The sequence below is a fragment of the Rhinolophus hipposideros genome (genome assembly GCF_964194185.1).
Source record: "Rhinolophus hipposideros genome assembly, chromosome: 13".
In the NCBI taxonomy this organism is placed as follows: domain Eukaryota; kingdom Metazoa; phylum Chordata; class Mammalia; order Chiroptera; family Rhinolophidae; genus Rhinolophus; species Rhinolophus hipposideros.
This window is the reverse complement of record NC_138059.1, coordinates 24144281-24168103: the sequence shown is the minus strand read 5'-3', so window position 1 is coordinate 24168103 and position 23823 is coordinate 24144281. Positions and strand designations below refer to the sequence as shown.

Genomic DNA, 23823 nt, shown 5'->3' with positions numbered 1-23823 from the left:
GAAGTAAATTTTCCTCCCATTCCCACCACAAAAACACACACATTTGACAAATGGGTGAAGTTCAGGTCTTGAGCTGGTGAGAGATGTCATAAGGCCACACAAATAATTAGTGTCACATCTAAAGCTGGAACTCGTGTTTTCTGAGTTGTAGTTTAGTATTCATTTTATCTATATCTAAATGCCTTAAATGGTATATCCAAAGCAGGTGTAATACAAGAAGAAAGGAATGAAGAAGGGGAGAGAGAGGGAGTGAGAGAGAGAGAGAGAGAGAGAGAGAGAGAGAGAGAGAGAGAGAGAGAGAGAGAGAGAGAGATGAAAGCTAACATTTATTGAAAACCACCATATAGCAGGTACTTTTATATAGTTATCTATTTTTAATGCTTATAAGCACCTGCTAAGGTGCTATATTGCTATAGTGATTTTATAGTTGTGGAAACTAAGGCTTGGTTGTAGTGAGGGGACAAGTGGCATTAAATAAATAGCTAAGGGATGAGCAAATACCCATTTCCCATCCCATACTTACCTCGAGCTATACACTCAGTGGGTGTTATTGTGAACAGATCACAGATACTCTCTCAAATATACACATATATTTTTTTATATTCAAAATGGGGTAAGATAAATTTGTTAGTTGAACAATTATGTATCTTGACCTCTAACAAGAACAATTTTGTATGGCTCGATCATCTAATATGCATGATGCAAAGCACTGCTTAAGGCTTCCAGTGTGACATTCAAGGCACATTGACATACACACCCCATAATGGAGCTGATGATTCCACGTGGTATCTCCAAGCAGCTTATGTACATAAAGCAGAATAAGGGTCAAGCCAGTCGCTTGGAATTGTCAATCTGGGTTGAAAAGCCAAGCACATCAAGGAAGCAATGCTGGGTCTCATGGGCCTTGCTGATCACAGTTCCTATCTTAGGACGTGAGCTGCCGATAGCAGAGCTGGATGATTTAATAATCATTCAGAGTGCGGTTTTGACAGAATGCATCCGTTGGCAGGAGTGTGAGAAGCAGCAAATGCTTGTGGCTTGTTCTTGCTCAGACTGCAACATTTACGTGTCTTAACCTTTACTTGGCTGAGTGCCTGAAACTCTCCTTAGAAGAGATGCAATTATCCCCTTGCCCTTTTTCAAAATTCACTCCATGTCACTTTGTAGTCTGGCTGCAGCAATGTCATACCTGATGACTGGTGTCTGATATGAGCCCTAGCCAAGGGTGTCATTACCTGGAGAGGGTACAGTAATGTAACTCTATACCACGAGCTATAGTGAACTATTCTTAAGTGCTACAACCCCAAAAGCTTTTACAACACTCAAGCCAAGCTGCAGGGCAGAAGGTAAACGAGATGATTTGTTCGTACAGGGATTGGGTCATAGCTGGCTGGACCATGCAATTAAAGGAGCCTCCTCCTCTGAGGCTCTGTAACAAATTATCAACATAAATCTTCCAGGTTTTCAAGCCAAAATTATATTCTCCACTTTTTATCATATGGAAAATTCTCTAAGCAATTAAACAGATTCACAATAATTTTGCAAGTTAGAGGGATATTTGCAAGATCCCTAGTGGTGCTCATTCATAGAGATATGGTGAGAATTTCCCTATGGATCACCATAAAAAGGAGTTTCTGAAATTTTCACAACAGAATCTCAACCCTTCCCTTGTAGGACTGATACAAGAAGCTTTTGAAATTTACTTTCATTCACACACAGAATATCAATAATCTAGGCATCATCAGAGGATTCAGAAACAAAAGATCAGAGATTCAACAATTTTGCCAGAAGCTTTTTTGAAAAATCCAGTATTTGAGAATTAGTCAGAGAAGCATGTTAACTATCCAATCCTCAAGAGAATTCTGGCTCCATTCCTTAATTAAGGTATCATCAGAAAGCCCCCTGGGCTTTAGTATCTTAGTTTTCTGAAAAAGTATCTTCCCTTTGGCCTTAACAGTATGTCCTTATCTTTTAATATATTTAAAAATATATTAATATACTGGAAGCATATATTTAAACATTTATATAGCCTTGGTAAAATCATTTTTTATTTTGTCACTCATTGTGCTTCATGTAAAGATCCACATGATAAATTCTTCTTAAAATTTTGTGCCAGGAGATGTTTCTCTCTCTAAATTAATATCTAAATTTTCTTTTCATCAAATACTATAACATATATATTATATATGCCATCTTTCCCCAAAAATAAGACCTAACTGGAAAATAAGCCCTAGCATGATTTTTCAGGATGACATTCCCTGAACATCAGCCCTAATGCGTCTTTTAGAGCAAAAATTAATATAAGACCTGGTCTTATTTTCGGGGAAACTGGTATATAAAACTATGATCCATTATTCTTCACTATCTTTTCTGTTTTGTTTAATAGAAGCTTCAAGGTTAACTTAATTTTTTTATTGTGGCTATTGACTAATTTAAGGTAACTAGTTTATATTCTCTTTACTCCCTTCTGATTGATTTTGAGTTAATCTTTTTTATTGTTAAGCGTTGGTTTAACATAATAAATTGTATCAATCCTTTTTGAAATAGATGAATATTAGTATACTGACCATATGTCCTGGATTTTCAAGGGATATTTTGATTTCAAGTGGCTTTATTCTTTCACTTACAGATGATGAATTAAAATCTAAAAATATACTTCCACGTTCTTATATTTGTAAAATTTTTCATAAAACTAAGTTCACTGATCATTGAAAATTTGAAAGATCCTAGGTCTCAATTTTGTGTTGAGAGAATATTGTCACATAGCTTTATATCATAAACCCAAGCTCATTCCAGTACTCCAGACCCATATTTCCACTGACCATTAGCCATTTCACTTGAATGTTCCCCACATACCTCAAACTCAGCCTATCTTTTCTGCCAAACTTAGTGCTCTGTCCTATGCTTTTTGTATCCTGGTTAGTGACAAATTATCCAAACAGTTTCTCTTATTGCTCCCACCCATTCAAATCAATCATCAACTCTATCCATTTGATCTTTGAAATGCCTACGGTAATATATTACCTCCTCTCAGTTTCTTCTTTCCCTCTTCTAGTTCATCATTTCTCCTTGGACCTTTCCTATTGCTATCCAATTCTCTTTACCCACTTTTCCAATCAGATCTCTACCACATCATATGAGTTTTCTTTCTAACACTGAATTCTGATTATGTCATTTTTTTAAAGAAAATTTTACTAATTCCTTCATTATCTATAGAATAAAGTTCAATTTACATAACCAAGGCATATAGTTGTTGTCTCCTACCCCAATTTCCACAATTTATTCCTATAACTCAAGTGTTCTCAGCTCTCACCCTTTGTCTATCCCCACTTCTCTCCTCCCCCTATCACAACTCTTTTCAAAGACCACCTTCCTAGTAGGTTTGGGAGAAGTTAAAGGTGAGTCAGTGCATACCAGAACTTACCCTTCTGCTTCTGCTAGAAACTACCTGCTGCTTAGGCCTGTTCAAACCTTCACCTGCTTCCCTAAAGATCATGAAATTCTGGAACAATCACCCCCTCAACTGCTGGTGCCTCCCCCATGTGGACTGCAGCAGAAGGGTGATGCCAAGGGGCCTGCCCTTGTCTGCTCTGCCCCATCCTTAAATCCTTTATGGTTCCAATATGAGGCTGTTACACGAGTACATGGCTGACCTGTAGGAATGGTTAGAAGACACTGAGAGAGAACATGCAGAATCATCAGGAACAGGGCACTGCTTAGTATTAAATACATAACATCACTGATCTTCAAAATCCTTCAATATTTCTGTTTTCCTCTGATGTATATTCTAACACAAAACCTAAACTCACAAAAGCTCCAAATGAAGAGGAAGGAAAACTGATGAAGTACAGTTCAGCACAAATAATGTCATCTAGCTACCAAATAAATTATTCATGGTAGCTATTTATATGGTGTAATTCCCATACTTAACCTGACAAAATGCTGACGAGCTCGTCTTTCTACTATATTTTCCTCAGTCAACTTATTCAAGTCTGAGAAAAATAGGTAAGAGAACAGTGGACTCTGACTCTCTCTCTCTCTCTCTCTCTCTCTCTCTCTCTCTCTCTCTCTCTCTCTGTCTCCTCTTAGAAATTATTTAGATTATGCTTGTTATTCTAAGTTCTAGACAAAAATATTAAATTATTATATTTACAGGAAGGAGAGTCTCATCTATGTGGCTCCTTTAAGGATGACAGTATAAATGTAATTAGAGGACAAACTGGGTCATCCAACCCAGCTTTATTATTTCATGAATCACTGAATCATAGACCTGGCAGGGACCTTGACAGCCACCTTCCTACACTCAGCAAGAAGACATTAGCTATACCAGACAACCACCAATCCCATTTTTATTGCTGCACTGAGAAGTTTCCATATTTTGCCTTATAACTCACTCCAGTATAATAATCCTGGATATCAAGTAGTCTTCCTGATGGGTAACTGAGTTCTTCATGTTGCTTTCTTGTCTTCTTATATTAGCACAGGGAGGTCAAGATAATTAATTCATAGTTTGTTATTTTCTCCAATGAAAAATTATTTTGTTTTCTGGTTTCAAAATTTTTTCATAATCATAGTACAGTTAAGTGCATGGACTCAAATCCACTAGATGTGTGACCTTGGGGAAACTGTAAACCTCTCTGTGTCTCAGTTTCATCATCAATAATATGGAGGTAATAATAGTACCTACCTTATATGGCTCTTATGAGGATTAAACTAAATGAGTTAATATCTGTAAATTCCTTGAATCCATATTGGTGTATAGAGTTACAAAAATGGTTGTTAAAAAATTAAAAGCACATTTAGAAAATAAAAAAAGAAATAAAATTTAGAAAATACAACAAAAGAGACAAATAACCAATACTCTCACTCTACAGATAACTGCTTACATTTTAATGTTTCCTTCTTGCTTTATGTAAATAAATCACTTATATAGCACATAATTAGGATGATACTATATTTGAGAAAAGTTTCTGTATCATCAACTTCTTCACTTAGTTACTTTATGAGCATTTTTCCATATCCTTAAAAATCTTTGAAAACTTTAGTGGTTTTACAGCTATCTATTTTATAAGCCATTTCAGCAATCTTCTATTGTTGAGTTATGAGTTTTCGGTATTTCACTCTTTTAGCTAATACAGCAATAAATATCTTTGTAAATAAACTTTCATCCATCCTCTTGAATATTTCTATGCTAAGTTTTCTGGAAGTGGGATACTGGAATAAAGGATATTTTGAAGACTCCAGGTGCATGCAGTTAATTTGTGTTCCAAAAAGGAATGTATTAATTGAAACTCTTATGAAATAATGTATGAGATAGCATCTTTCAAGGCAACACTAAAAATTGCTTTACAAAAGGAAAAAAAATGTTCCCAATTTGATGATAAAGACTATGTCAGTTTCATTTTTTTTAATCTGTATTTTTGATTCCTTAAGAGTGAATGTTTCTGCATGTCCACGTTAAAAACTAGTGAATTTTTATTAAGATATGCCTTCGTCTTTGGCTGTGCAAGTGGAATTTATTATTCTTTGATGTTTTCCCTTGGGTTTCTAACTTGAATCTACTTTGTGGCTCTCCTCGAGAGGGTTTTTCCTTCCTTTAGCTCTCTTCTTATCCTGGTTCCCAAGATAAGAGGCTACTTTAATAGTGGGGCCAGACTAGTTTTATTGGGCATAATGGGAGAATTCATCATGTTCCTATTTATGCAAGTCATGAATAATCACCAAGTGACTGGTATGAGTTAACACTAATCGTAGGTACTATGGAGGTAGAAGAGGGGCCTTGCCCTCCCAGAGTCTAAGGTCTTATTGGAAAGAAAAGTCTAATGCATGAAACAATTAGTAATCAATATAAGGCAGCCACCACTGAGTGAACTGTGAAATACAAATACTAAGTGCTATGTTCACTTAAAGAAGGGAGAGATCAATGATGATGTAACTGTCAACGAGGTTGGCCTTGGCAGAGGGAAGAACAGGCAGTTCAGGTAAAAAGAACCACAGAGTAAGTGGCAGCCTTTGAAAGATACAAAGACCATGGATTTTTGTGTCAGACCTGGATGGCAAATTTCAGTTCCACCATTTATTAGCTTTAATTTTAAGCAGCTGTATTAACCACTCAAATCCTGGGTTTGAATCCAAACTCTGCCACTTATGAGCTGTGTGACAAAGCTAATAATCTGTGCAAGCTAATAATGTCTGTGGTAAATCCAACTTTGCTTATGAATAGCTCTAGAACAAGCAGAGTACCTACCTCACAGGACTGTTTGGATTAAATGAATAAATATGGAAGTGGGGCTTGGCACATTATAAGCACTCAATAGGCAATAGTTTTCATCATTAACCTATTAAGGAATCAATTCAGTAAATATGGTAAGTCATTTGCTAATATGATATACTAATTATTCTCCATAATTGATAACTGTGGGTGTTTTAATTGAGAATTGGATAGACTTATCATTGCAAAGAAGAGAAAGAGACTGGAATTGGAGGTTTTCTCCCAAATCATGATGCAAATTTTATATTTTGAAATGGAGTTCTTGGCTCTTCCCTCAATGTCAATTTATTGTTCATTATAACCCATATCCATAGACCTATGTCCCATTCCATTTGGACTTAAGAGGCTGATTTTTCTCTGCAAGGCTCAAAGTCAGCTCTGACTGTTTAAAGATCAAATTTAATATTCTTATTAATATATCCTAAATAAAAGACATAATTAACATTTCTAAAAATGATAATGTTAATTAAGTAAAGGAGTTCATTAAAGTACCAATTAAGTAAAGAAGTACCTTATTAACAACACTAAAGAGGAGGAAGGAATTTAGAAAAATCAAAATACTGAATGTGGAGGTTTTAAAATAAATACACACCTTTTTTGACACCCCTCCCTTGGTTAAGGGGAAGCTAGTTTCCCTCTCCTTGAATGTGGGCTGGACTTGGTGACTATATAGAGTGTGGTGAATGTGACAGAGTTGGACTTCTGAAACTTGGCCATAAAGTTTTTTACCATCCTCCTTTCTATCTAGGATCATTCTCTCTCTTTTTTGGGGAACCCAGCAGCCATGTTTTGGAGAACCAATGGGAAATAGATAGATGATAGACAGATAGACAGACAGACAGACAGACAGACAGACAGACAGACAGATAGATAGATAGATATAGATTATAGATATACTGTGTTTCCCTGAAAATAAGACCTAACTGGAAAATAAGCCCTAGCATGATTTTTTTCAGGATGACATCCCCTGAACATAAGTCCTAATGAGTCTTTTGGAGCAACGATTAATATAAGACCCGGTCTTATTTTCAGGGAAACATGGTAGATAGTGATATGGATATAGGGATAGGTATAGATTACAGTTGTAGATGTAGATATAGGTAAAGATATGGATACAGATATTTTAAAAGAGACTTATTATGAGGGATTGGCTCACACAATTATAGAGGACGAGAAATCCAATGATCTGCCAACTGCAAACTGGATGTCAATGTAAATCGTGTGGTGTAGTTCTAGTCTAAACCCAAAGGCCTGAGAACCAGAGGAGCCAATGGTTTAAGTCACAAGCTGAGTCCGAGTCCGAGTCCGAGTCTGAGTCTGAAGGCCCAAAAAGCTAGAGTGCCAGTGTCAGAGGGTAGGAGAAAATGGATCTCCCAGCTTAAGCAGAGAGCACATTTGCCCCTCCTCTACCCTTTGGTTTTATTGAGGCCCTTAACATATTAGATGATGCCCACCCACATTGGTGACAGCAATCTTCTTTATGCGTTCTCCCCATTTAAAAATTAATCTCTCCTAGAAACATCCTTATAGGCACATCCAGAAATAATGTCCTACCAACTATATGGGCATCACTTAGCCCAGTCAAGTTGACACATAAAATTAACTATCAGCTTCATCCCCCCCAACCAGATTGGGGAGGGAAGTGAATAAAGGTATATAGCTTTCTCAAAATTTCTCAATTTCTTCAGCCAGGAAGTGACACACATCACTTTGCTCACATTCCATTGGTACAAATTAGTCATTTGGCCTCACCTCAGTGAAAAGGGAGCTGGGAAATGTAGTCCCTAGCACGGCCACTGTGTTCTAGCAACAATTCTACACAAAGGAAATGGGGCCTGATCTTTGGTGGATTTACCATGGCGTATCCCCTTCTCACACAGAGCACACTCAGCACCCAGCATGTAAGACTCAAAGATCCATCCAGATATTGCCTCCAGCTCCAAGTCCAAGAACTCCAGAATGTGCAGTCTTCTTCACAAGGCCTGCATGTCTCTTTTTGCAAGCTGAAAAACTATAAATGAGAAAGACAAGTTATACCTCATACATAATATAAAATGATAGAACAGGGGCATGCAAACCACAAGCCATCATTGATCCATAGACATGCTGAAACTCTGTCAGGCCGGCATTATTCAGTCCTTCTATCCTAGGGGTGTGGTAAATTCCTTGACTAGGCTCTGTTCTCCTTTCTAGAAGAAACTGATTTATTCACTGTTCCTAGGCCCTTGTTCAAGGTTCTGGGAGTTACTTCCTTGTCTTTTATCTTCCACAGCCACATCTAAAATGAATATTCAGGAGTTTGCCTTCCCTGGGGCCTGTATATATTTCAGGCCTGCTTTCTACAAGTTTTGGGGCCCAAGTATTGCTTTTCAGGGTCAAATGGTCGAAGGCTTCCTTGGCAATGAAATTCCTTCAGAAACTTAGGCTTTCTGTGATACTTGCTTTCATCAGTTTCAGGTGCCAATAACTACACTCAAAATTTTCCTGTCTCCAGCCTGAATTATTCCCTTGCTTCTTAACCCTTATCTTCTCTTAATCAGTTTAATGATGGTTCTTTTGAGATTATCCCAAACAGCTATGCCCTTAATGTTATCTTTTGACGTAAAGCTGTCTCATTAGTGAACCTTTGTCTCTCAAAGTCTCTCTCAGCCTCATTTCTACTACTTGGATCTAGCACTAGTCTCTCCCAATCCCCATTTATTTTGTTTTCAACCAGGGAATTCCTTCCTAAACTCATCATTTGTTTGAGGTATGGTTTAAGGCTGGTCCTGGCTTTACCCTCTTCCTTCTCTGGTGCCCCCGGTTTCCCTGCTGTGGATCTGCTCAGCAGCAGGGGGCATGGTTGACTGTGCCATTTAAGTATCAAGGGAAAATAAGTTCAATTTTAGCAATTGTCCTTAATGTCATCTGTATTCCAGAGCAGTTAATTTTGCTAATTTGGCAGAGTGTGGGCAGGGTTAAGTAAAATTCAAAGGTAAATTCAATGTAAGCACACAAACTCTTTGGTGTTGATAAATGGGTGTGCTCAACTGAGAATCTTTTCAGTTTAACATATGAATGTGAAAGAAAGAAGAAAGAAGGAAGGAAGGAAGGAAGGAAGGAAGGAAGGAAGGAAGGAAGGAAGGAAGGAAGAAAAGAAGGAAGAAAGAGAAAAGAAAGACTTCCAACCAAATAAAAGAATCTGGTTGGACTTTTCTATAGCAAAAATCTTTTATTGAAAAGATAACTGAATTTTCTGTCACATAGCAAATGATTGGAGTTATAGCTATTCAAAGTCTGGAGGATTATGGTACAAGATATTAGCACATTGTACTTCAAAATTAAGCAAAAGACAGTTTTCTAGATTGATTTTCTGTCTCATGAAGGGAAATATAATTTTCTTTCTTGGACATATCTATGATGGTGGAAATAAGAGGCCTTCAAAAGAATGGTTTCCACATAGATGATGATGATGAAGAAAGAGGGAGAGAAGGACAGAAAAGGAAGATGAGAAGGAGGATAAAAAGAGGAATGAGAGAAGGAAACAAAGAGGAGGAAAGAGGAGGAAGAAGAGATGATTTATGATCATGATGATGGCCCTGTATAATTATTTGTTAGTCAGTAGTACTTACATGTGATCAACGTGAACATAGCTCCCAAACCCAGGTTCTGCTGTTACAAAGCAACCACATAAGACGATGGTGGATCTTGATAGAATACCACACAGGGTTCTCTCTCATCCTTGATCTCACTTATCTTATTTAAGTTTCATCAGAGTAGTGCAAAGCAAACAGAATTATCCCTATTTTACAGATGGAGAAACTATGGCTCAGATGACTTCACAAGAATAGAGGAGCAGGCATTCAAACTTCATTTGTTTTCCTGGTTCTGAAACCATTATTATACCTGTCATATAGTAATCACTCAAATATGACTTCTTTCCATCTTAGTTGCCTTTCTGGAGACTACATAAATCCCATGAGAACTATTGTGCACGTAGGAAGAATAACTACTTTCTATTTTCAGCTCCAAGGAAAAGTGTAAGCATAGGCTTATCTGAACCTCAGTGGGGGCAGTGAGTAGGATAGCTGTAAGTTTTGATAGATTTAATTTGGTTTTATATTTGAGAAATGGCTATATTATCCAAAAGCAAAATATTAGTGTGATTTCCTTATAGAGTTTTGTATTTCTCAAATCTCATGACTCTTATTTTATAAAATGATAAACGAAAAATAAGATAGCTAGTATAAATTTATTTATTTATTTTTTTGCAAGAAGGGTAGTATTCCTTCTGACCTGGATAAATGAGATTTTAGTGAAGCAGTCCTAGGTTTCAATCCTTTCTCCACTGTTTATTAGTTGTGTAACTTTGCCTAGTCATCTACAATTCATGAGCGTTAGCTTTTCATTTTTAAAATTCAGATAATAATACTTGTCTTGCAGGAATGTTCTGAGAATTAAATGAGTAAGGTATAAATTGAATACATAGTAAGGACTTAAGAATGTAAGACCTCCTGCCCATGAGTTAAAAACATTGGTATTGGCTTATTTTAATCTCCCAATTTTTATGATAAAATAATACAACAAAAACCATGTAGGTTATCTTACGGGAAATTTCAATCATTTCCCTATTTAAGTATTTTTAGTCCAGAACTACTAAATTGTGCTTTTTTTCTGGAGAGTTTTCAGAATAGTTGTTTGTTTTGCCCTCAGTACAAAAGTGTTAAAAATAAATTGATTAAAAGCGGTTATTGCAAGAGAATGCAAGAAGTTTTATGTTCATTGATACACAATGTGCTTTAACATCACAAAGACCTTAGAAATTGTGGCAGTCATTAGTGTCATCTTCCAAACAGTTCTAATTCTCCCCATTTTAGGGCACATGATGGAACTGTGTTTTCTGGCTTGAGTGGGACTGTGTAACTAGTGCTGGCTAACAAGTTGTGAGGAGAAGCAGTGCCTCTTCCAGACTTTTCAGACTCTCTTTTTCCCTGTAGCTTTTTCCCAGTAACATTTGAAAAGATAGCTGCATTAGATTGCGTTTCTGAGAGCCTCCCTGCTGACCTGTAAGGGTCATGTAGCCAGACAGTGAAAGTGTAGCAGCATTATGTAGCTCATTATGAATGATCAGAGGTGGTTAAAAGAAAAAGAAAAGGGTCTAGAAAAAATATATATTAAAAAACTAGATTTTATTTCTTTATGGTAGACAAAAATCTTGATCCAATTTTTGTTTTAAATAAGTGGAGCAATACATGGGGCCTCACTTCAAATTGTCCCTTTAGACTTCTCAACCTTGATAGCACTAAAACATAATAAGGATACAATTCCACTTAACAATATAGATTCTGATGTATCCCCTCCAATGAAAATGGAGATCAAAATTAGATTAAGAGAAGTTTAAAAGCAGGGGCATAAGCTAATTCGATATTTCTTTCTCACCTAAAAGATTTGTTGATAGTGTTTTCTAAATTATCTATTTATATATTTTTTTCCACCTGGTGGAATTCACAGTCTAAGTTCAATAGTGAGTAATTTAGAGAAATCCAAATAGCTTTGACTATTTCATATTTCATATAAACTAAAAAAGTAAGGCATAGTTTACACTGTTCAATGGTAGGTAGCAAGAAGAGTGTTATACTTGAATTGGGGATAAACATCACTTTTACTTTTTTTAGAAACATAATTTCAAACATAATTTTAAAAGACCAAATCAGCATCACAGGTTCAGATTTCAAAAAAATTTAACAAACACAATAAAATATCTTAATAAATAGTTTTATTTTAAAATGACATGACACACTTGCTATTAACACATAAGGCATCGAATGCCCTAAGGAAAAGCCCATAACCTTAATACCTGCCCTTTTACGGTATCAAATAACACATAATCAACATCAAATTATTTTTCTTACATGGCAAGTAAAATTAAAAGCACGATGAAAACCACAAAGTAAAAACTCTCAGTATACTCTATAGTAATGACCCATCTTCATTTTCTTGTATGACACGTTTGGAGCCTGGCTAGGCTGCATGAAGATGGCAATGGGAAAATAAGGCTGGCAGTTCCTGAAACACAAGAGAGTTACTAAAACTTAGAGCCCTATTTCCCTGAAATAAAATAATAATTCATGATAAAATAATTTCTAAATATGCCACATTCTTATGAGCCAGAAACAGAGAGTTTAAAAAAATAAGTCAAACATGTGAGGGAGGCTGAACAACCAAAACAGATCTACATTAACTATGGCGTCTCATTCTGAGGTTGATTCCACATTCTTCATTCATGGCCTGTGAAAGACTTCTCTTGTCCTTAAAGTCAACATTAAGGCATGCCAAATCTCCTATGAGAACATTATTCTAACAATAGCTTTGGATATTACAGTTCTATAATTATAAAATATTTTCCTCAGGCATACACAGACTTGAGTGTACATAAACTTGCACACTAACAAACATAAACCACAGGTACGCTCTTAAGTATAAGCCACAGACTTTTGAAATCAATTTGCCATATTTAAAATAACATCTTTTTACAGTGTCAGTGCACGAGTCAGGCAAATTATTTCCCAAGGCTTATGCCCATAAAAGTTGGAAGGAGGGACTATTATAGTTCTATGAACCATAAAATGACGTAACTGAAAATCAGCTGAGAGACAACGATGTGTTAGTTCTCTTTGTTGTGAACTGTTTTGTGCAGGGAAAAGCCAGTGAGACTTCATTTTAATTCTTCTCATTTTGGTCATTCGTTCTGTCCAGTTCTAGGAAACATTAAACCCCATTACAGAGAACTGTAAGGATCTGCTTTATTCCTTTGTCACAGTGGAATCTAGTTGGCGGTATTAAATCTTGCTGAGTAGGTGAACGACTGGTGAAGCTTGTGAATCTCTTTTGTCAGACCACAATTTTGTGGTAGCAGTAATTGCGGCAATGGAATCTGAACTTCAGATTGAAACACCTTCCTCTAATAGATATATAAAACATTTTTTTCCTTTAACTTTAGATGATTAATCCCGGTAAGGTTTTGCATGTGCCTGTCACAGCACATGTGAAAGATGAAGGCTGAAATGTTCAAGTCCTCGTGCCTAGAATGTTTGCCTGTCACAAAGGCACAAAATGTAGAGTCACTTGTGTTCAGACCCTTAATTCTTGATATTCAACTGGCATAGTGCTCACTCATTTATCCTGACACTCGGAGGCAAAGGAATGGCACAAATGAATTTGAAGGCCTGTGTCTTTTTCTAAATTTGCTCCGCAAAGGACATGTGCCAGCATTGGTCCAACTGGGTCCCTAAAACAAATAAGTATGAGAGGGATGGACTCAGATATTTTAAGCAGAGAGCAAAGCATGTGATACTCATATCAAGGCAGTGTCTAGGTAGGCCAGAATCAAGGGGTATAGCAGTCATGTGGGTAAAAGCACCCACAGCCCCCAAGAACTTCCTGTACTCCTTCCTCTAAACCACAAATCAGTTGTGAAATGGGCAACCTGGAGAAAAGACATTCTTCTTATGAGGGGCCCAGTACATCCTACACAGTCAGCTTCAGGAGCTCCAAATGGCTAGAAGGGTCACACAACATTGCAAAGAAAACGCTAAAGCTCTGCTACAAACAGTTTAAGGTGCCGTAAAAAGGAATAGTTTAATAAAGTCATCAGAAGGATTAAACTGTCCATTATCAGCATGGAGATCCCAGAAGTGATGGAGAAACACAGCTTTCTTTCTGGTACTCACTCCATTGGGCTGCATTGAACAAAGAACTGCTTTCTCTTAGATGAGGAAGGTGACTCAGTTTAGTTTTCTAAAACCTGGTAAATAAGTTAAAGACCTAAACTACAGACCTTCGAAAAAGAGTTTTGCTTTTCCAGGTCTAGCAATAAAAACTCTCGATAACAAGCACCATGCTGAAGAGAGAACACTAAGATCATAAATCTTCCAAGACCAACACCATAGCTATCATCTGTTCTGTGTCTATAACATTTATCACAGTACTGCTAAATCAATGTTTAGAGCCCCCCAAAATTCTCTTTGTCAGATTGGGAACAACAGTGTCTAAAGTTCAGCGTTTTTCGTTACTTTAAATTCAAGTAAACTTCATCTTGAATTCAGGCACTGATAGGAAGGACTAGGGCTACACAACCAAAATCCTGTGGAAAAGCTGAGTCAGGCAGTTACCTGATTGTGTCAACACAGCACGAAAGGAGACATCCAGATGATTTTCTGAATTGGATCCTTTCGGTGTGATAGTCTGCCCTCATATGATTAGAACCTTAAAAGAGCGTGCCCTATAAATTTAAATTTAAACAGATTTTTTAAAATGTTGAAATAAGCATTTACATACTACATTTCAATTTTAACATTTTAAGGAAGAAAATACATTCTGACTTAAGTCTTTTTTCCCCCGGAATATTTTCTTTTCCTAATATATCTATAGCTACTATATCTATCCTTTAGAGCCCATCAGAACTATACATCATTTGGTAGCCCTGCAAGGTTTATTAAATGCTTCCAAATGAAAAGCTTTAGCTTTTTCTCCTTGATCATCAGTTTTTAGAATTGAAAAATCTTCTTAATACTTGATTCTCAAATTTGTCTGAAAATAAGCTGAAAATCAGGCCACACAATTAATTCCGTTTAGTCTCTGATTTGGCTAATTAATTTTGTTTCATAAGTAAATAAAAATAAACTTAGCTGATCCCACTTAGCTTCTATGAATAAACACATATTTTTAAAATGTATTAAACAACAACAACAACAACAAAAACCACAGCTCAGACCTACTCACTCAGCCAAGCAGGAGATCGTACCCTGATTGGCTCAATGTCATCCAAAGAGGGTCCTCAAGCAGACTAGAAGCTGACAATTTACAAACCTTCAGAATATGAGATTTCTACCACTGGTAAGCTGGCCTCAACACAAACCACAAAATGACATGAGAGTCACAGTAAAACAAAAGTTTGTTCAAAAAGCACAAAGAACAGCAATAGAAAAAAGAAATCATGTGTATATTGTCCCCATTCTTTCTGAATCAATAATAGTATATTCTATAGGGTACTGATCTCCATCTAGCTTCCTCTGATGTCCATATAATTTCTCATTTTTACCTTTCACATACCTGTCCTCTCTATTTTTACTATCCTCTGATCCTCTCTTTTGTGTTTCACCTTGACCCTGAGTAACACACTGCATACCTAATTCATCACATCGATCTCTGACACCCACAAGCACTCATTCACCTACATATCCTGACTCACACACACACACAAAGTCACCCACATATTTCACAGCCCTCAATAACAACAAAAACTTCAGGCATTAGAATTAGGCTTTAGAATCTACAAAGAAAGCACTTTCTCACTTCCCCATGCCTTCCCTCACACCCCAATTCCCAGCTCCAGTCCTCTTTTAAGAATGACACCATGGGTTATGGTAACACCAGTGATTGTGGTCACACAGTAATGGAAGTTCAAACAAATCCTCCAACATGAGGTTGGGAACAAGTCAAGGAACAGTTGAAAAATGCAAGATATTTCTTCTGAGCCTGCATGCTCCACCCCCTTCCTGAATCATTAGCATACTGAGATGGTGTGTTAGTGTGGACACTGGGTGTGTGTTGTGCACAGTTGTGACGACATAGCCCATCATCCCTCTCATAGAACTAGAGTTTGAACTTCATGAGGCAAGAGCTCACAGTTATTGGATAGGGCCTGGATATAAAAGGAGGGCAGAATGATACCTAGACCATGGTGAGGAGTGCAGTTCCCACTGAACCAGTGTGTTTAATCACCACCCCCTCTCTTTCCCCTCCACACCTCCCATCCATTTTAGTTTTTGGGCTATGGGTTTAAGGACTGCTGCCATCCTGGGGCAGTATCTTGTTACTTGGCCTACAGCAAGTGATACTGACTTCTAGGGACAGTCCCCAAGTCTAGCTGCTATTGTATTAGACGTTTTCTCCAAACAACAACAAAATGTCACCTAGGAGTATGTCAGAACCAATGACTCACGCCTGCCTAGATGTTCAGATGTCTGGAAATATATTATAACTATCTTACACTTTGCCTCTGGTGTGAGAATGAGGAAAAACTCCAAGAGCATGGATAACCAGTATGATGGCTAAACCACAAAAGAAAATGAAATTTTTATCTGCTACTAATTTTACTTCATCTAGAAAATGGGTATGCGACACTGGCTAATATCTGGTACTAGCACTATGGGTTAAATTCAGATTGGTCTTACAATGATTTTATAATTTTCTTTTACTAGAGAGTTTATTCTAATGACTTAGTTAGCACTTCTGAGTACAGGAATAATTTTAAACATAATATGTGATTTTATAGTTTTTAAAAAATAACCAATGCCCCAAGTTTCAAAATATTCAAATTCAAAACACTGTATTTTAGTGTTTAGACAAATTATAAGAAGAAAAACTTTAGCAAGACAATAGATAAGAACCTTTGAGAATTAAATATAAGCCTTATTACCTGATTAGTGCTTACGTTCTTTTTCACAAAATACATTACTATGATTGATCTGATTGTGTATGAGACTCCTAGTGTCCAAAAAATAATATCCCATATCTTGTAAAAGAAATCATTTGTACACTGGGTTGTTAGAAATATTTTGCTATTGAAGCTGAAGTTGAAGGCCATTACGGATTAACTAGTCTCAGCTCTTTAGTAGGACTTGTGTAACTGGTTGTGGTTTCTTAATGCTTCTTGCATGACTTTTCTTCTAAATAATAAAAATAAAAATAAAAATAAAAATAAAAACATGGAGAACAAAAACCCTCACAGGCTGTTGGTTTGGGAAATAAACTTTTCTTGTCAGGCAAACAAACTGCACTGTTAATTTTAAGAAATATGGTTTGTTTTTCTCTGTTGTTTCATATAAAATGCCAAGGTAGACTCTCAAGAAGCTCACAACCAGAGTTAACTCTGTACAGCGAGAGCATCTCCCTCTACCAAGGACAGTTCCAGGGTGTTTTCATTAGTGCTGGTTTTAATCCTGAAGTTGAAAGAACCGTAGAGTTTTGCAGACTCTTTGGAAGAGGCAAACCTGTTGCGACGATACAGCTCCCCCTTCCACATAGACATCATTAGCAAACAGGACAGAACGACCCCCCCAAGCGTAAGCAGGCAGAGCCCAGCAATCACACACCGGTCCAGGTGTGCCCCCAGCCTGGCGCTCTCCTTCTCCAGGCGTTCCATCTCCCTGGCAGCCACGGTGTTGGGATCCGCAGTCACTTCCCGTGGGACAACGTAAGAGATGATCACCAGCAAGATGCCAGTGACCAAGAACAAGATGGCGCTGATGAAACCATAGTCCACTGACTTCCCTGCAGACGTGGCTTCCGAACTTGTGTCATCTTCATCTTCAGATATCAAGGATATGGCAGCCTCGTGCGACCACTCATCTGGATTTCCCCAGCCAAGATCTCCCAAGTGGTTCCTCCCTTTTGCTGAAGGGGAGCTCCCGTTCCTCTGCTCCAAGTTCACATTCTCGTCCACATAGGTAAAAGAAGTTTCTAATTCCTGGCTGCAGCAATTGCAGACTTGCCGTTCTGCTGTTATGCGGTGGTTCCCTGAGTTGAGCGGTCCTGGTGGGAAGGAGTCTGGCGGAATAACACTGTCTTGCAGAGGGGAGGAAGAGGATGCTAGAGAAGGGCTACGTTTAGACTCTTCCATCTCCGCTGCTCCTGGTGGCGATGTGCAGTGTCTCTGGCAGCAGAGAGCAGCTTTGGTGGCTGCTGCATCTGCCTGGTCAGCGGGAGGCCCCCCAGGACTCCAGTCCACAGCACCGCACAGGCCTACCTGGCTGCTCTCCTTTGCAATGTATTGGAGCTCCATAGGAGCTAGTCAGACATCCCCCTGCTGCTTCCAGAAATTTTGCCAATAGCAACCCAGTTAGAAAAGAATTCAGCAGGAGCTAAGGCTGCGCCACCAGCAGTGCTGCTTCAGAGGCCCACATTGCCTCTGCAGACACAGCTGTTGACACTTTAGCACCAGGTCCTCCTCAAAGGGCTAAAAGAAAGGAAAGGACACCTAGTGTCAGGAAAGTGTGAAAAGGGAAAATCTTCTGACTTAGCGCAGGAAGTAACACTGGGACACGTAGGTCAGGGTAGAAAAGGAGCACAGAGGAGGTGGCAGTGTCTCTGAGGAAAGAATTGTCGTCACCAACCCAAATTTATCCAAGGACTCACACATTCCTGTGACAGGAGCCCTCAATGAGAAGACAGGTTTCCTGTATAAAGATACAAATGAGAAAGGCAGGGACCTTTTTTAGCAGAGCTGTAGATTTTCTGGAGAAGCTAGGGAAGCACAGACTTCTCAACAATTCAATTAAATTGTGTTTACACTCTCTTTAGCTCAGAACCGATTCTAATACAGACTAGATTTAGAGCATCACCATGGGTGAATGAATATGTTACTATCAGTTGGGCTCCACTAGAGCTGGAGCTAAGCATTTTGGCTGGGTAGCTCGGAAGAGGGTGAAAGATAGCAAGCTTAGCCAGCCACCTCTCCTAACCTTACACTACATACATCCAATGACCCTAGTCACAGTATTTACAAGACCCTATGCTTGCTCATTGTGCTTCCATTTTTAGCCCATCCCCTTGTTGCTACATGATGGCAGCATGTTCTGGACCTGGAGTATATAGATGACAAGTCTCATTATGTGATCCCTGCAAATGCTATATTTTGCCGTGTATAATGCACTCCTGTCCATAATGCGCACCCAGTTTTTGGCCCAAACTTTCAGGGAAAAACATCTTTCATTTTAATTTTTTAATTCAAATTTTTATTAGTTTACATTTAGGTGCTTACATTTAGATGTTTTTTGTATTATAAAGGAATTTTAGCATTTAGTTTTTAACATATAGTACGAGAAATTTTATGCAACAAATAATTACAAAACACAAAAACAGGTACAAGGTACAAGAAGTTTTATGTACTGGTAACAAATTTACAACAAATTTACGATATTTATGCATCATAGACCGCCAAGAACTCTTTGTCGTTAGTTGCAAGTTCGTTGTAAGTTTAACAAAACCGATTATCGTATTCCAGGGTATCTTGCATATGGATATCGTTATTGATTTCTAGAGTCATTTATGCTTTTAACTCATAAGCATAAATAAAATAATTAAAAACATTTATATAGATAGGGAATCAGTACTACCCATGTGGAATGTGCATCGTTATTTTTCCCTTACAAATTTGGGCAAAAAAGTGAGCATTATAAACAGCAAAAAATCATACTATGGGCCAGCCTACTCCTACACACACACACACACACACACACACACACACACACACACAGCTGCCTGCTCCAGGTACAGATCAGCTAACTGGGTCTGCATGGGTCTGAGTTCCTCTCCCTCTGCACACTTTGCTAACACATCTGCACAGGAAATTGACCATCCAGAAGTTTTTACAAAGCCAATTTAGAAGTAAACTGACAAGAAAAGACAAATTAGAAACCCACAGAGCTATAGTTCTATTGAGGCAAATAGGTGAGAAGCTATTTCCAGGGTTACCTCTGGATCTCTGCATCCATGACACTCCTTCACCCCCAATGCAGAGTGGGACCTTCCTGGGGTAGAACTTTAAGTTGAGCAGAAAACCAGTTACCCATCTTTCTCTGCCTCTCACGTCTTTCTGGGGAATAAAAATTCAAACAAGGGCCCCTTATATTTTGCTTCTAAGTCCAGGGTACTAACTGATTTAAGCCACGGCTTAGGGTTTATTATGATTCAAAATCCACAGCTCCAACAGCTGGTAACCCCCACAAAAACACAGGTAAAGCTCATCTAAGGTCGACCTGGTAACTCACTTAAAATATGGGGGGAGGGAATCCATGTGCTTTCTGCTCTACATTAGAGTTTTGTGGGGTTTTTTAATCCACTTTTTTTTCTTATTATTGGAGTGCCTCTGCAGCTAAAACAGAAAACAAAACAAACACATTTTAAAAAACAAAAACAGAACACCAGGCGCAGGAAAACCACCCTTACTGCCGGATCCCTCAGTGAACGAATCGATGGTAACGGGTTTGATCAATTACTGAAATGAGAAATCATCTCGCTGGTCCCTCAGACATTAGGCGCTCTGATTAACCGTTAGCACAATTAATTCATCACACTGGACTACTCTGGATAAAATCGGCAGAGACCCTTACGGGACTTCCAATTTACAACAAAGAAGGAGAGAAATCTCCACTTCATTCCCTTTTCCTACGTCTATCTTTTATTTAAAGAGAGACTCCGCTTGTTCCATAGGTGATATACTAGCTGCACAGTCGATTTCCTTTGCAGCTGTGATTAGAGGCTTCCATCCTTCGTGGAGAATGATCCCAGGGGACCAGCTAAAGGCTCTTGCCTTCCGTCCCTTCCCTCTCTTCTGTCTGGTTTATTTAAGAAGACAGTTAATAAAATTGCACCTCAAAGCGAAGCGGAAAGCACTTTGCCCATTCGTCTGCCATCAATTAAAAGCATTAATATTTGCACTGCAACTAACTGACCAAGCGAGGCTGGTCGAGGGGAGGTGACTGATCCGTCCTGCGCGCGCCGTGCGGGGAGGGCGCGCGGCAAACACCGGGCACCAGTGGCCCCCGCGAGAGCAATCAATTCATTGCGGGTGAACTCGTGCCCGCTAGAGACACTCCGAATCGGGCTGCGTTCCCCGAGTACCCCGAGGCTGGGCAGGCACCGAGGGTAGGGAGTAGGAACGCGCTCCCCTGCTCCGCCGGGCTCCCGGGTCTCTCCGTCGTCCAGGCGCCTCCTCCCCATCGTACTCTCCGCCACTCACCTCCAACCTTGGTTACCCAGTGCGCCTGCAGCACCACGCGCGTGTCCCTGCAGGGCTCCTCGGGAAAGTCCCCGATCACCGCCGTGGCACTTGTGGCCACCGCGCGCCTCTGAGCTCCGCGCGCGCGATGTGCAGCCCCCGCTGTGCCCGTGGGGCGGGGCGGGGCGGGGCGGGGCGGGGCACTCCCTCTTGCTGAGCATCCCGGGAGATGTAGTCCGGGGTGGGGCTCCCCTGTCTCCCTCTCACCACGTCCCTGTTGCCCTTCCACTATAGGTCCCTCGATACTCCTGCCTGGCACTTTGGAAGAAGGCGCTGGGTGCTAAGCACTGGGGTCTAAGCGAAGGCCGTGGGTCCCTCAGCCTGAGACGTATGCACAGGATTACAAGGGAAGCAGTGTGTATTTAGTTCCAACTGTGTGCCAGGCAGTATGCATATTTTATATTTTTTAGAATAGACCTAAGAAGGTTTTATTAATCTTTATTTACAGGTGAGGAAAGAGGCTCAGAGGAATTAAGTAGCCTCATTCAAGGTTGCACAGACAATAAATGGTAGCTAATAAATTACATCCAGGCATCTGTTTCTAAAGTCATTGTCTTGCCCACAAAATCAGGAGAAATGTGACTATTGATTGTAATAAGGGATGGTCCCATTCACCTATGCCATCCCCCGTGCCTAGCAGAGTGTCTGATACCTGTTGAATTCTGAAAAATAATGATGCAAAATAACAACAATTAACATAAGTAGCACTTATTGCCAGACTCTCCTAATCGCTTTAGAGACAGGTATCCCTCGCTTTTTGAAAGCTCATTTCATTCCACTTTGATTTAATGGAAGACCTACAGTAGTACCTGTTTTCACTCACTGAAAGAAATCCAAAGAGGATTTTGACTTTTATGAGAAAAAGGCAAAAAGCCAGGATAGTGATCAGTGTTTGTTTGCAGCAAGCTGTTATAAAGGCAGGACGCACTGGTAAGTAAAACTACACTGTACAAAAATTATTTCTACTTTACATAGGCTGTATATTTATCATATTCCTTTTACTATGTTAGTGTTATTTTAGGTTTTATTTGGTATGATTTGGTAGGTTATATTTTGGGGTCTGGGAATGCTTAATAAATTTCCCATATAAATTAATGCTAATTGCTTTTTCACTGTACACCATTCCAGCTTACAAAAAGTTTCATAGGAATGCTCTACTTTCGGATAATGGGGTGAGGTGGGGGGATGCAGGAGCCTATACATCAACTCATTTAGTGGTCACAACTAATTTTTGAAGTCCTGTAGAAATCCTCAGTTTTATAGAAGAGGAAACTGAATTACAAAGAAGCTAAGTGGTTTGCCCAAAGTCATACAGCTTGTTCTCAGCAAGGGTGGGGAATGAACCTCAACACCTTCTAATCCTTATGAAAATTGAATGAATGGAAGAAGGACCAGAGACAAAAAGAGAAAGGGTTAGAAGCAAAGGAAATCTGGAGGTTGAAGCTACTGAGTTGTGACTCTCAGGATAGGATGAAGTAACTACTTTGAGTCACCAACCACTTTCTAACCATAGTGGACTGCAGCAGTCAATAGCCAAAGGGAATGTGTGGTTCGTGGGTCATATCCAAGTTTTCAGCATCTCCTTTGGGGAGATTCTAAGACTATTGACTGTTTTCATCTAGTGGAAACAAAAGAAGGGTTATAATATTTATAACATTTTGCTGTTTGTGAGTAGCTCACATAAATTCTGTGTTTACTTGCTTTCAAGTGATAGATGAATCTCTTATAATGATAATTTTGTTGGTTATTTTTTTATTTTTATTTATTTTTTTTTTGGTTTTTCTTTATACTGATAGAATTCATAGTCTCATAGTTTCAGGGACTTCACAACCCAGTCCCTTTAAAATCTTTTTAGTTATTTTCCCCCATGACTCTATTTTAGCCAGTTAGGCACATTTACTGACAAACATGATGTGTGTATTATGATTTTTTCTCCTTCACTCATTACACTATTCTACAGTGAGAATATCCTTCCTCCATTTCCCGATTCCCTCAAACCTCCAAGGACTACTCATTAAGCCACGTTTGCAAGGGTTCATTCTGTTAGTACTATGCATTTAAAAGGAAATACGAAGACATCGTAGGGTGTCTAGAAGAGAGCAGCTAAAAAGCTGAAGAAACTTGAACTCACATTTTACAAGTTGATGCTGAAGGATCTTGGGATATTTAGCCAGAGGAGGAGAATTACAGGAAACAAAACTAGCTTTAAGTAACGTGAAGTGTGTAAAATAGAAGAGGGATTCTACATCATACTAGTTAAAAAAGGGTAAAAGCAGAACCAATGACACTAATAGTATTTACTAGTCCTAATGTGTTATCATTAATTCTTACACCATCTCTAGAAAGGAGCCAGTATTATTATATCCATTTTCCATTGTACAAACTGAGAATTAAAATGGTATCATCTCTTCCCAAAGTATGAGAACTAATAACTAGCAGAGCCAAGATTCTAACTGGGGTCTTTCTGATTCTAGAACCTGGATGTCTTCACTACCACAATCCTTCACAATCCTTTTCACAGCAGAGTGTACATAAGAGGTGATCATATTTATTGCACTGAATACACACGAGAGGTTTCTTGTGGTCATAGTGGTGGTGCTGTGGCGACCTCAGGCCAGGCAGGGCAGCTCGGAGGGCCAAGGGAATGGATATGCCAGCACATCTGTGACACACTGGAGAACCTGAGGATGACCAACACAGGAAAGCTCTGGATAGCATTATCAGATTTAAT

General features: G+C 38.8%; 1 protein-coding gene across 2 annotated transcripts; it reads right to left on the bottom strand.

Annotated features, from left to right (window-relative positions):
• Nucleotides 1–12011: 12011 nt before the first annotated feature.
• TMEM74 (transmembrane protein 74) lies at nt 12012–21148 on the bottom strand. 2 transcript variants are annotated; one of them, XM_081071103.1, is made up of 3 exons: nt 21054–21148; nt 17407–18489; nt 12012–13538 (listed from the first exon to the last, which is right to left on the bottom strand). In XM_081071103.1, exons 2-3 carry the CDS (start codon nt 18093–18095, stop codon nt 13424–13426), a joined length of 804 nt encoding a protein of 267 aa, XP_080927229.1. In that variant the 5' UTR covers nt 18096–18489; nt 21054–21148; the 3' UTR covers nt 12012–13423. The 2 variants fall into 2 exon arrangements, with proteins under 2 accessions (XP_080927229.1, XP_080927228.1); XM_081071102.1 differs by having other exon boundaries at nt 12012–18489.
• Nucleotides 21149–23823: the final 2675 nt, after the last annotated feature.